General features: G+C 43.0%; 2 protein-coding genes across 2 annotated transcripts in view; one reads left to right on the forward strand and one right to left on the reverse strand.

Annotated features, from left to right (window-relative positions):
* LOC109291939 (dynein heavy chain 5, axonemal-like) overlaps positions 1 to 2555 on the forward strand; it is a 361945-nt gene extending 359390 nt beyond the window's left edge. Inside the window, exon 76 of the mRNA XM_019509183.1 lies at positions 112 to 2555. Coding sequence (XP_019364728.1) covers positions 112 to 330 — 219 coding nt within the window. The 3' untranslated portion in view covers positions 331 to 2555. The remainder of the gene's footprint in view (positions 1 to 111) is intronic.
* MURC (muscle related coiled-coil protein) overlaps positions 2010 to 14189 on the reverse strand; it is a 69798-nt gene continuing 57618 nt past the window's right edge. Inside the window, exon 2 of the mRNA XM_019509182.1 lies at positions 2010 to 5619. Coding sequence (XP_019364727.1) covers positions 4966 to 5619 — 654 coding nt within the window. The 3' untranslated portion in view covers positions 2010 to 4965. The remainder of the gene's footprint in view (positions 5620 to 14189) is intronic.

The raw sequence follows: 14189 nt of genomic DNA on the forward strand, positions 1-14189 counted from the left end.
ACCTTGGATCTGCCCCTGTCTGCAGCCAACATGAATTTTGTCTTTGGTGGGTTCCAGAGGCTGTCCCATATCTCTCTAATTCTGAGTGCTGTGTCTTACTGTTTTCTTTAGGTACTGTTCACAAGTCTTCCTGTGGTCCATGTGTATGCTATCAGCACTACAGTGCCACCAGATCCAAAGAAACTGCAAGGAAACATGTACTCCTGTCCTGTGTACAAAAAGCCTCGACGAACAGATCTAACATACATTTTCTCCTTATATCTGAAAACGGTGCAAACCCCTGATCACTGGACGATGAGAGGTGTTGCACTACTTTGTGATTCAAAATAGTGCTTACCACAGCTAAATAGGAAGACAGAGCTACTGGCTTTGGGGATGTTGTTGCATGTATCATGAAGTACTAGTTAACTACACACAGATGCATAAGCATTTGCAAATGAAATCTGTAGAGAGAGCTATACCTGCATATAGACTTGCTTAACCTTTTTTCCCAGAAGCATACTTAACTTGGAAACATCAGCCAGGAAACTTCAAATCTCTCAGATTGAAAACTTTTATAGGTGAAAAGTCTAGTTACCATGCAGTTGGTCCAATAAAAGGTATCACCCACAAGAATAATAGTCACTTTATATTCCCATTTGCTGCATAAATTAACTCATTCTAGTACATACTTCATTCCACATTCATAATATATGCATATTAAAAAAGCCCTCTTGCTTGTAATTACTGCTCTACCTGGATTTTATAGTGATTCTTTTGTAGCATCTAGCTCCTCTTCATTACACACATATTTTTCATTCAAAATGTGTAATTACAAAGCCCTGTTTCAGTTCCAAACAGATCTGCTGCGGTGTTAATCAAGATGATGTAGAATAAGTTCATATACACAAAAATGCATGCATATACACATCTAATCTGCAGGCATTCTTACTTTTATTGTGCTAAGCAATATATATTGTGCTAGGAAATATTTATCGTGCTAGGCAGATGTATTGTGCTAGGAAATATACATTTACACACCCAATCTGAACATTACCTCCTTTGAGCATAAGGTCATAGAGGTTGTGTAGAAATGCATGTAACAATTTGTGCAGGTTAGGAAATGCTGACCTATACCCACAGTAAGGAAAATGCACACACATCCAATGAATAGCAGAAAGAGTTACAATACTGTCCTCCAATGGGATTCTGATTTTGTATCCCCTTGGGGTATACCTCCATTGGTTCTGTGCTGCTCTTGAGGCTGTCACCAAAAAATAAGCTCTGCCCATCCACTTGATATACTCTAAACTCAGAACTGATGCAGTGCGGTTGCTCTAGAGGTACCCCTGTCCCCCCCCCCCCACACACACACACTCTCACTCTCAAGAATGCCAGAGACAGAAAGCTTCAGGGGGTTGCAGGGTGTGCTCCTGGGATTGGAGCATGTGGAACAGGAGAGGGGGGTCGTACTTATTTTTTGGTGGCAGCCATGAAAGCAGCAGAGCCAGCATTGATGTTGCCTTCCTACCTGCTGATTGTGTGTCCTCTCAAACCCTGCGCTCATCAGCTTCCTCAGAGCTGCTGTGATTTGCATTAGTGTTACTGATGGAAGTGAAAGGAGCATGAGATGGCATAGAAGCAGCTCCACCTAAAATGGCTGCAGTTTCTAGCTGTGTATAAACCTCTAATGTAACCACAGGTGGTTGCATTTGCCCTTTAAGTAGTCATGGTGGGTTTGAAAAAAACCCCCCATATAAAGCTACTGGGAGGAAAAGTGTTGTTTGGCTTTTTAGTCCAGACAGTTTCAAAGTAACAGCTGTTACTTTGAAAGAGGGAAGAAGAGTCTGTCGTTCATGTCTTTCTAACAACTTTTCTTTTTCTTCCCACAAATGCCTCCAGTTTTTCTTTCTATTTAAACAGGAATCCAGCAAACTGGTTCAGAAACAAGATTCAGTTTCTCATGTGGTCAGATTTATTCTGTACTTAGACATACCAGGGCTCTCACTTCCAGGAGGAATTACATTCACGCACATGCCAACAATTAGCTGTGCGCGCCAGATTTTTTGTTCTTGGAAAACAGAATGGAAAACAGGAACTTGAGGGTCACATTCATTCTCTGAGCTGCGTGCAGAGCACTCATCACACAGTCTGAGCCACTGATGCCAAATGAGAACACGTGCCAGAAGGTTTCTCCGCCTCCTCCCTGTAGAGCAGCTACTTACATCTCCTGACTTCAGTGGGAGCTAGAGGGTTGAAAGAGAGCTCAGAACATCTAAACTTCAAAGCAGACACTATCTGGAATTGAATGTTTCACTGTATGGAAACAGAGGCTCTAATAACCTTTTTTTCCCCTTGGCATGGGAAGTCATATTAACCTTGATAGCCTAATAAGCAGCAGAAGCAAACAAAGAAACATTCATAATACATGGCTGAAATGAAGGGTATCATTTGAGCCTGTCAGCAAATCATTTTCTAATCAGTCTTTAGATGTGATGATGTACAAATTTTATTTTAGAATAGACTTGATAGAATTTACATGTGATGTTTTAATAAAATCTCCATGCCAATTGTCAGCCCTTTTCTTTATCAAGTGAAAATAAAATTAGAAAAGCTACCGACTGTTCCATTGCAGCGCTTAGTTTCTAGCAAGCAACTGTGGAAATCATTTGTATATTGAAGTCATATGTGTCATTTGATAGCTTGTAATATGTATAAAAGAAACAGAATGAGTTTCTACAGGGCTTTTTATTTCAGTAACCAATCACTCTTTACCAATCTAAGAAAAATCTCAAACCATGCATATCAGTACACTGACCATATAACATAAACAGTCAACCTGATTCTCCATGCAATCTAGGATATTTATAGTGTGATAAAGAGCAAGAAAAATATTACACAACTCCATAAGCTTCAGAGAGTTTCTTTTGTAACTACAAGAAATACTTGAAGCTTTTTATTTTTGATAGCAATTAGGATAAGGTATATAGTTATATTTTAAGATAATTTCTTTTTCCCTTGCAGTCCTCCTGTTTTGCCTTCCAGTGCAATTAAGTCAGTTGTCTCAAACTGGCAATGTTAATCTGATTGGAAGTGTTTGAGATGTCATTTACACAGTACATTATTAACCCTGCATGGCTAGTGTTTCATAGTTTCTGTTGTTATAGTTAATCCTTCACTCAGAGTCTAGGTGCTAAAGACTAAACGAAACGACTGCCAGGCAAAATATTGGAAATCAAACTGGCTTTGTCTTAGTGACAGCTTTAAGAGTTAAGGCAATGTCCCCTAGATAACTGAGCTGTTATTTGCTGTCAAAGTGGGACCTTGGACATGACATACATGCTTACAGCTGTTGTCAATACTGTATATGCATCACACAATTATTAATATCTAATTTTGTAAATTTGATTTTACATAAATGCTGAGGAGCCAAGTCAATTTAAGCATGAATGGGCTGATTATTCAGCAAGGGCAGTGGTGTTACACACATATCTTATTTCAGGGCACAGATTCATTCTTGCTTCCTCAGTGCACCAGACACGTGACATTTCATGTTTGGAAATGGTGTCTGTCTCATAATCCCTTTGGCTATGACTGGTCAATAGTAATGAGAAAGAAATAGAGCACTAGGATGTGGATTGACTTGTGTTACACTACTTTTTTGCAGGACTGATTTTAATTGCTGAGGCTCAGCAAAAATGCAGGAAGAGGAAAACAAAATATTAATTTTGCCTCAGCAAGAACCTTAAAAACTGCTTTACTCCTCATAAGTCTTAAAAGGATATGAATGGAGAAGGGGCATAAATATAAAACGGTTCAGGCCCTGAGAAGGTGAACAAGACCTGCTTTTTTTCAAAATCCATTTTAGTTCCTCCATGCTTGGTTTTTCCAGCTATGACTCACTATCTGCACATTTAATCTTGTTTTGCTTATACCATTCCTTGAACTGCACTATACACCCTGTATTAAACTTTGCATAATACAGATATTCTACTTGAATTCTCTCCATCCTTTTGATATTTCCATGTCCAATTTGCCCCATCATTTTTTAACCTCCTGTTACCGCAGAAAGTTTATCTCTTGGCTTCCTCACTCACTTTCCCCTCTTCGCTCCCAGAATTCTGCAAAGCACGTAGTCACTTCCGAGTCATCTTTTCGCCACTGAGGAAGCTGGGGTTGGTCTCAACCTCACAGCCCTCACAAGTCTAGCATCTCTGCTGCCTTTTTGTTTTACCTCCCTTGAAATCAAGAATTTCTGTCTGTTATTTGAACTGGGTCTCAAAAAGAGAAGTGCGCAGCAATAGCAAGTCGTGCAGTCTTCTCTTTGCTAACAGAAAATTACAGTTTGGTTATGACGTGCTGTTCAATTGGTAGAGTTTGCATGAAAGCTGGAGATGACATGGTCTGCATAAGATTAAAGATAGAAGAAGGCTGTTGTGTAAATTATAATTTGCTTTTAAAAATATAAGGCGGTTTTCTCCCTGTGATGCACAGGGGTAACTGGGCAGCACTGGTGTACTATGTACAGCTCTGCCCTGTCTGCTGCCAGAGCTGGAGCTGGAGTTGTTGCAGGGTGCAGGCAGATAGCGGGGAGTTGGGAAGCTGACGTGCCCCCTCTGTCCCCCCGGCTCCATTCTGGCATAGTCTCCAAGCCCCTGTCTTAGGCAGCACCTAGGGCTCACGCCCCATTTGCTCACCCATTGTTACACTACTGCAGAGACGTACACGTGTAACTCCCTTTCGCATCAATAGGAGTTGCACATACATATCAGTGAGGGAGAGGGGAAACTCTTAATTCTATTTATATGACTTTATGATAAGTATTTTAACAGATTGGCTGACGTGTGTATAAATGATAGAGCACCACTGATACATTGGTCAAACCTAACAACACAATATCACACGTTATGCTTAAAAGCCCTAATGAACAGGTATCCCAACTTCTCATTTACAACAGCAGTACTGCAGTAGACGTAACTTGACCATTTATACCGATTGCTTTAAGTCCAGCAGGGGAACATCATCTGCCCCTTCTTTTGTCTCCTGTTTAAGAACTGTTGTTTCAGGGGTGACCACACCTTTTTCTGCTGGCTGAGACTCACATTTTGTTCCACTGCCTTTGTCTTTCTTTACTTTAGTAATCACTTCCGTGTAGGAGATCTCTTCTGTGACGGGCTCCGCCGCCCCACTCTCGGCAGGTGCTTGTACCCCAGCTGCCTGGGCTTCTTCCTGACCTTCAGCTACTGTTCGTTCTTTGTTTTTCTTATTGATCTTGAAGGTCTCCTTAGTTGGAGCTGCTTCTGAAATTGTTTTCTTGAATCTTAGCCCAGATTGTTTTAGCTTCTCTCCTGACTGCCGAATTCTCTCTCTCCTCTCTGGCGTCACTATTCTGCTTTGGAGCCTGTTCACCTTCTTGCCAAAATTTTGTCTGGTTTTCTGCATATTTTCCCTTGAAAATGCCTTTTTGATATTATCTATGCCCTTCATGCCTGATTTTTTGAATCGGGATGCTCTGCTTTCTTCTATGTAATATTCTTCATCAGAAGATAGATCATCAAGTACAAAGATATCATCATCTAGATTTTCACTTCTTGTCCTCTCTTTGATAACAGATAGAGAGGAAGGACATTGTGTCTCCTCCTGTGAATTAAAACAGAGAATCAACTTTATGCTACAGAGTTTTAAAAGAGCTGATCATTTAAGTATGCTATTTCTTAGCTTGTTATTGTTAAGTATTGCTAATTGAATTCAGATACTGCAGCAGAAAGATGCTATATGCTCAGAACTTATCCCCATCATTTGTATTCTATATAGAACTGGAAAAATCAATTTTGCAGCCTCTACTAAGCTCTGTCAACACCACAGTTGGTTAGAGAGCTTTCTTAAAAGTGGTATTGTGTTCTAAAAAGGGACTGACATTTGAAAATTATCAAGCTGTGTCCTGTGCGTAGTGCACTTGAATGGACAGCTGATCATATGTCCTCAGTTTACAATTATAAAGATATTTTCTAGCTACCAGTCCTCCTATTCTGAGATTGGAGACTCCCCACTGCATTCTTTCTGCTGCACCCTGTACTGCACCCTGACCGCCAGTAATAAGCATCTTGCATGACAAATGAGTCCTTCATTTCTGTACCACCCCCAGTGTCAGCAAACTAATGACCAGTGGGTCTTCTAGCATGGCCTTACTTACAGTGGTTTGCTGTACTGTAATTAGCTGGACCTAAGCAAACAGTACTATGGATGCACATGAAAGAGCAGGAGTCAACATACATTCTCTTTACTGTGTTGGGGCTGCAGGGCCAACAGTAGTAAAAAAAGATCACTAAAATGATCGATAGATTCAGTAGGCCCCAGGAGTATGTCCGCTGAGTAAGAAGCCATTTCTATAATCTCTTTTCAAAGTCATATTTTCACCATTTCACTCTGCAGTAGCAGAGACAGTCAAAGCTTGGAAATGCCCCAATGGCACTTTTAGTACCATTGTGTTACTATAATAATCAACCGGTAAGCAGACACATCATGTATTTGTGAGTCCCTACAGTACGCCTTTGATGGAGGTTATTGACTACTGCATCAGTCTCTTTGATAACCACTATGTGCCGTGTCATAAGTATTGTGATTTAATATTTTATGTGTCATCACACATACTAAATAGCAGGACTATATGATAAAATGGATTTGCTTTACACCTTTGTCCTTCTTGACTGCATTCAGCCCGATAATCCATCTCAGTGAATTCAACTGCAAAGATCCTCAACCCTCCTTTACAAGACAAGGGGAGTAATGGTAGCCCTTTTCTTCAAAAAAAGAAAAGAGAGAGAGAGATACAGGGAAGCTATACAGCTAGACCTAAATCATATATTATCTTGATGTGCCCAAGTGGCACCTACGTGACCGTTAACTGCAGTTTTTGCCCCTTAGGAACTATTTGGATTCTTCTTTCACGTGTGTGACTATGCTTGTCATGAACTTCCCTTCTGAGCATGCTCCAAAGGCTGACCTCTGGCTCTGAGGCTTCAGGGTAGAATAGAAATGCATGGCCTTGCCTGTGCTGCTAGTAAGTCCTGAAACTTAAGTTGCAGAAAAAGCATGAATAGTAACTGTTTGAAAGAAGAGGAGGGCAGGCCTGCCCACTCTGAGGTCAATAGGTGTGACCTTGCTTAAGGAGCAGCATAAGTGACACGTAGGGAGGCACGGGGGTGGGGCATGTGACCCCCCCCCCAAGAGAGCTGGCATCTCCCTGATGGCGAGCACTCTGGCTGGTAGGGGGGGCACTAGCACTAGCATGTCACCAGCTGGCTGCTGGGGGACCCCTCCCTAGTTATGCTCTGCTGCCCACCCCCAGCTTCCCCCCCAATTCAGGAGGCACGTTGCCCACGCGGAGCAGGAGAGACAAGTCCTAGGTCCTTCGCCCCCAAGGCATAGTGTGTTTGACCCTACATCTCCTGCTTTCTATCAAAGACATTAAATCACCAGGTATAGGCTATGCACTACCCAGAACAATTTCTAGCCCTTTATTTGAAGCTGGCCTACCAGGCAGTCAAAAGGCAAAGATATGTAGTGTGGGAAGGAGATGGGCAAAGCAGAGGGTGGATGGCTAAATCAAGCAGATATTGCCCTGGAATGGAAGAATGGAAATCACTTCCCTTTATACTGTACTGCAAAGTGGAGTACTTACTAGCCAGAAAGGCATATGCCATTTTCAAAGTGACTAATTATTACAAAGTCATGTTTAATTTTACTTTACAAAATACCAACCGTCAGTAATATAAAATAAACTATATTAAGCAGCTTGACAAATAGAGATGTGTTGATTCATTAAAACCCTACAGTAAACTAGGTGTTAATGCCTATCAACATCAAGGAAAAATTATTTTGCTTTGAGTTCAACAGAATGCTATTTAAATTAACTGTCAAAAAGAAAAGAACAAGCATTAGAATACTTTGTTAAAAGTCCTGATTAACTTGGGAAAATTAACATTAATTAAATGAAAGCTGGTAACCCCTCTTCCCTTTTATAAGAAAAAGTTAAAAGACAACCGGGTGCTAAACTCTGAAAGGTTATAAATTACAGGACAGTATATCAACTGAAACAGTAACAAAAATTCTAATATAATAAAATTATACTCCCTGCGCAGCACACTACGGCCGCACACCACAGCTCCCTGAGCCAGAAGTGCCCGCCAGCTGTGGGCCATGGGGGCAGGGCCTGGCGTGCGGCTACAGAGAGCCCCGAGGGGAGTGGGCAGGTGGGCGCAGGCAGCACCCACTGGCTGCAGCACAAGGCCATGGTGTGGCACATACCCCCATGCCCACTCCCCGCATGGCACTCTACAGCTGCATGCCACATGGCCTCCATCATGAGTGCCCACGGGCTGCACCCCCTGCACCGTGTGCCATACCCGGCAGCCAAGCCCCAGGCCAGGTGGCCATAGTCAGCAGGTGCTCCCCCTGCCGTGGCCACTCCCCACACCATGCTCTGCAGCCATGGACCACTCCTGCCCACGTGCTACACCCCCCGTGAGCTCTGCACCACACCTGAGGCCGCTGCCCATGCCACACAGCCACAGCCACTGCCAGTGGGAACTCCCTGTGCCATGGCCACTCCGCGCCATGCCCCATGGCCACACAACACCCCCCCTTGTGCAGCTGCATGACACACTCTCCTGTGTGCACTGAGCCACACCCCAGGGCTTAGCTCCACACCACATGGCCGCAGCTGGTGGGTGCTCCCCCACCGTGGCCATTGCCCACACCAAGACCTGCAGCCCTGCACCACTCCCCCCCACACGCCACACCCCCATGCACCGTGCCACACCCTGGTGCCGCTCCTCGCGCCATGCAGCCACAGCCAGTGGGTGCTCCCCGTGCTGTGACTGCTTCCCATGCCACACCTCACGGCTGTGCACTGTACCCCCTGTGCCACACCCCAGGGCAGCCATCAAGTGCTCCCCATGCCATGGCCACTCCCCGCACCACGCCCTGTGACCACACGCTACCCTGCCCCTGCGCAGCCGTGCACCACACTCCCTCGTGCCCAGAGCGGCGGGGAGTCGGGGTGGAGCGGGGCATGACCCAGAGCTGGGGCAGGAAGTGGGGGGGCGCAGGGCAGGACCCAGAGCAGCGGGTGGGGAGGGAACGGGGCCAGATGCTGTTCTCTGTTGTCCTCCCTGTTCCCCCCAGTCATTCATGATGGGCATTTTGCTAGTATTTCCATAATAATAACTATTCTGAAACTTCAGTACATATAAAAGTTAATACAATCTGGTGACATTTTCTCTTATACGAGTGTCTCATATAAGAAGAAAACTTAAAATAGATTAACTCTTTAGGCACTGTTTGGACTAATTGTTTTCTCCTCTCTGTACCAAATACTTTGGTGAGCATTTACTTGCAATTTTTACCTGCTGTCATCTCTTTTTTGTATTTGAATTTGCATCTCACTACTTACAGGCATTGATATAACTTTCACAGAATTAAGCACTGAGAACTATAAAACACTCACAGTATGTTCTGGTGTTAAGGTATATAAACTGAGATGCAGGAGCTCTGGAGACTATTTTGCTAATCCTTTGCCAAATCATTTGTGTTCCCTGTTCCACAGTTTTTAAATTGGCCTGGAGAAGCAAGGTGGAACACAGCCAAAATAAATTGAAATTTTACATCCTACTGAGTTCCTTTGATGGAAAATGCTACAGAAAATACAATGTATTAGTGGAGTTGGCCAATATTTCAAAGATTGTTTTCAAACTAAATAATATTCAATGTCCTTAAGCAGTTAGTAAACTTGCCACTCTGAACTACCAGCTGTCTTTGTCATTACTCTATCAAAAACGATTTTTGAGTGTGTAGTAGTGCGGCAGGAGAAAGAATAAAAGTTTGTCATTCCCAAAGTTTAGAGGACAGTAAGTATCATCACTAGGCAGGGAACTAAAGTTGGGTATGAGGAAAGGGGGCTAAGGGCTTGATTATGCTTCTGTTGAAACCAGAGGCAAAAGTCCTACTATTTCATGTGTACAATGTCAAGCTCACATCTGATTGACAACCATCCTACACAGCTCCCCCGGGAGAAACATTTCCTGTCTACCATCAGCATGATGACAACATTTTTAAAAGAGTCAAATTAAATTAAAAAAGGAAGAAAATAGCTGGATCCCTCCTACTCCTCTGCAAGTACAAGTCTGTACCAATGTGGTTACCATGCATGGAGTCCTGTTTCTCTTTTTTTCTATGGCATCAAGCTGAAGTTGTCTAATCTCTACTCTGGGCTTAGGTAGGCTACACAACTAACTACATATCTTAGACTGCATTAATACAATAACCATGTATGTAGCTGCCATGCATTGGGTCCTGTATTGTCTTCCAAAGCCATGTAATAACTATGGGTGCCTGTACATGAGCGCAGAAGTTGCTCTGATGCACTATAATTGCAATGCGTCGGAGCAGACTTGATTAATCAGGCCTGCTGGAGCATGGTAATTACTGCGCTCCAGCAGCCTCCCGTGTCTCGTGTGTCAGCATCCCTGAGCTTCAAAATGGCAGTGAGGGCACTTGAACTATAGCTTGTTCAATGAGCTGCAGTTCAAGTGCCCCCACCACCATTTTGAAGCATGGGGACACTGATACATAAGACGCTACAGCACTTTAATTAAAGCGCTGCCCCTCCCACCCTGGAGCATGTATAAAAGTGCCCTATAATTTTAACATTAAAACTAGAAAATGTTGATGCAATACACAGAACTGCTCACATGCTTAAAGTTAAGCCTGCGCCTGTTTTGCTGGAAAGAGGCATGAGTGCTCAGCAACTCACCACGGTGAATATAATACAAATGGCTTTCATGCTCTTTACTCATTTAAGCATCAACTAAATAGTGTACAGTATTAAGAGAGGCTATGCTGATTTTCTTCTAAGCCAGAGAGGGAAATAATACATTTTTTGCATTATCTGTGAAATGGGATATGGCGATGTGATTGAAGGCTACCTTGTAATGTCTATGTACAATGAAAGAGTTAAGATTGTATGCTTGACTGCAATTTAGCTTTTTCTTCTTTAGGGAGCTTAACTTTTACCTATCAGCTCATTTCGACTGACACAACAAATCAGCACCTCCTACCATGAAACCATCAGAACTCACAGAGCTCACATATGTCTATCCCAGAATGTGGTATATATCTCATCCAGTGCACCAGATGCCCTCATGGAAAGTATGTGGGTGAAACTAGAAAAAATATGCACCAGAATGAACGAACGCAGGAAAAAGATAAAGGACAGAGACACATGAACATGGGTAGGAGAACATTGTTCACAAATCAGCGACTCCCTCTCTGACTGCACACTCCTTATGCAGGAGGGAAATTTACAAAACGTTTTCAGAAGATGGACCAGAGAACAAAAATTCAAAAGCTTGCTGGACACTGAAAATAAACACAGATATCAGCTTCATAGCTCATTACAATCTATCTGCAATCCCCGCTAATTTCTCTACTCAGGTGATAAGGCTTCTCTTCTCTCCCCCCCAATCAGGTTATCCTTTCCTATTGCATTTCTTTGTCTGTTTGTTACTCCTGCTAATGTCTCTTTTCTCATATTTTGCAGCTGGGCTCCATTCCTCTAAGCAAAGTGTTTTTATATACATATAGGACGCATCTGCATGTGCAATTAGTTGTGACTAAATTCATTGTACATTCAGCTAATGTGCAGTAAGTGATTTTTGGCAGGTGTCTACACGTGCATTAACTTGGCACTAAATTTAGTGCCAAGCCGCTCCAGCCCCGCCATGTGCCTCTGTGGCCACCAGGGGGGAGCTCCAGGGTCTGGCCCCAGCTGCCAGCACTTGGCAGCCATCTTTTGAAGCCAAAAACCTGCTGCCAGCACTTGGCAGCCATCTTGGAAACATAGCAGATCACTGGCCAGCCCCTTCCCTGCCCAGGAGCCTGTGCCCAGCTCAGATGCAGCACATAGTACCTCCTTTCTTGCCCACCCTGTCTCCCTACATTATGTCTGCTCCAGCCCTGCCCCTGGCAGTGACAACCAGTGCCCCGTGTTCCTGCTGGCCATGGTGCTGGCCCTGCTGGCCCCAGCAGGTGCACCCCCCCCAGAACCCAGGAGGCAGAGGCCAGGGCACCAGGTGCAGGAGGCCCTGGCTGACCCTTTTCTCCTGCACTCCCCCTCCAGCCTTCCTGCCCCACTGCCCACACACCCATTTATTGTTTTACACAGGCCATTTGTTGTTCTATCTGTTACTTAGCTCAAGCTGTGACTGTGACTTTCTCAGGAAGGGTATCTTGCGCCCCAAAACTTGTCTACGTCCTTTCCAACCATGCAGTTGTTTCAATAAAAGTTATCACCCACAAAAGCCTTGCCTCTCCCACATTTAGTGGGCACTCACAACTACAATACGACGCTAACATTATTACAGAAGTAATAGGTTTTTAGGACTTGGGCATAGTGGACTAAAATCACACATGGACACCTAATATGGAACAGTGTATCTACTTTGAGAATGAAGGTCTGAGCCAACTGCTTAGTAAATTGATGTCTCCAGGGAAAGTTATATTTAAGACCTGATGTTTATAACACTAAGCCATTTTTCTTCTAGCAAAATGTGAAAGCTCCATCGTCATTGCCATCCCTTGTCTCTCCTTTTCAATTTAAATCACAGCTGTAAAAGTTTCAAAGCTGTATTTTATATGTGCACAATGGACTTTGCAATGCCATCTTTTCATGGCCTGCCAATCTTCTAATTGGTCTGTACCAATGTGCAACTTGGAAAGCTTTCAGGTCATGTCATTTTCTACTAGCAATGAAAGTGCTCACTGAACAAGTCCAGGTGCCAAGGGATATCCCATGTGATACAGAAAGGGAATGCATAGAATGAAGCAAGTATATCTGCCTCACTAATCTCACAATGTGCAGTGCAGAGCATTTTCCTGATCCCAAGCAGGTACTGGAATTGCTTTGCTTCTGCATTTTTTTCCTTTTAAAGAATGTGGGAAATTCATAAACTACATTAAAAGAATACTGAAGTTGCAAGGACACACACACACACAAGCTGCAAAATGGCTAAGCTAAAGGTTGCTGCCCATACAGAACAATATAGTGCAATTATGGGAACCCCCTGCTCATTTGTTCCAGCATCACTTCTGAGTTACTCTATTTTGTATGGTGGATACAGAATGGGGAGGGTTACATAGTAATTTGGTCTGTTACAGAAATTTTTCACCTCATTCACTACAGTTGTTGTATGGTATGCAATTAGTGAGGCTGGTGTTAGTAGCCCCACTGTTCAGCTGTACAGGGAAAGAGGAAAATCACTCTCATGGTTACGTCAGTGAAACTGGGCAAGGACAGGGTTATTTTGAAATGCCTTCCATGAACTATAACCTTTCCTAAATCAATTGAATCTTTGTACATCAGTTCCTTGTTTTTACCATGGAAATAATACCACTTCCTGACAGCAAAGGTTTGTTGTGAGGATAAATTCATTAGTATTTGTCCAACACAAACAAAGTCAGACAATGAGCCCCACTAAAAAGTCTGAAAAAAAGTCATGTGGTCAGTAACAAACGAGGCATGGGGCACCCCCTGAACAATGAGGATTAAGGGAACTGTTGAACAGCTGCCTCTTTCATTGAGTGCTCTGAAAATAATTTCATTGAGTCCTTTGAAAATAATCAAATGCATTCAGAATAAATCATGTAATGAAAGACTACTGTATATCATAATGCATATAACAAGAGGTCAGAGGTAACCTAGCATAGGTAATATTAACATTGCCATTTCCTGAGTTTTCATATCATTTGAAACCAGAAAGGATCTTTATAATCATCTATTTTGACCTACTGTATAAAATAAAGCATAGGATTTTCCGCAGTTATTCCTGTAACTTGTTGAATAACTCCTGGCTGATATATAGAATATCTATCTATCTATCTATCGATAGATCTCTCTCTAGATAGATAGATAGATAGATAGACACACACACACACACACACCCAGAGCCTATCTGTGTTTAAAGATTTCGAGTAATGGTGAATCTAGCACAGGGCTTGATAAACCATTCCATTGATTTTATACCCTTACCATTAGAAATGTGGGCCTTATTTCAAGTCGGAATTCGTCAACTTTTTACTTCCATGCGCTGTACCTCATTCTCCCCTTGTGTGTTAGTCTCAAAGCCCCAAACTTCAGCACCATTCTTCCCATG

The sequence above is a fragment of the Gavialis gangeticus genome, unplaced genomic scaffold (genome assembly GCF_001723915.1).
Source record: "Gavialis gangeticus isolate Ggan-Ray unplaced genomic scaffold, GavGan_comp1, whole genome shotgun sequence".
In the NCBI taxonomy this organism is placed as follows: Eukaryota; Metazoa; Chordata; order Crocodylia; family Gavialidae; genus Gavialis; species Gavialis gangeticus.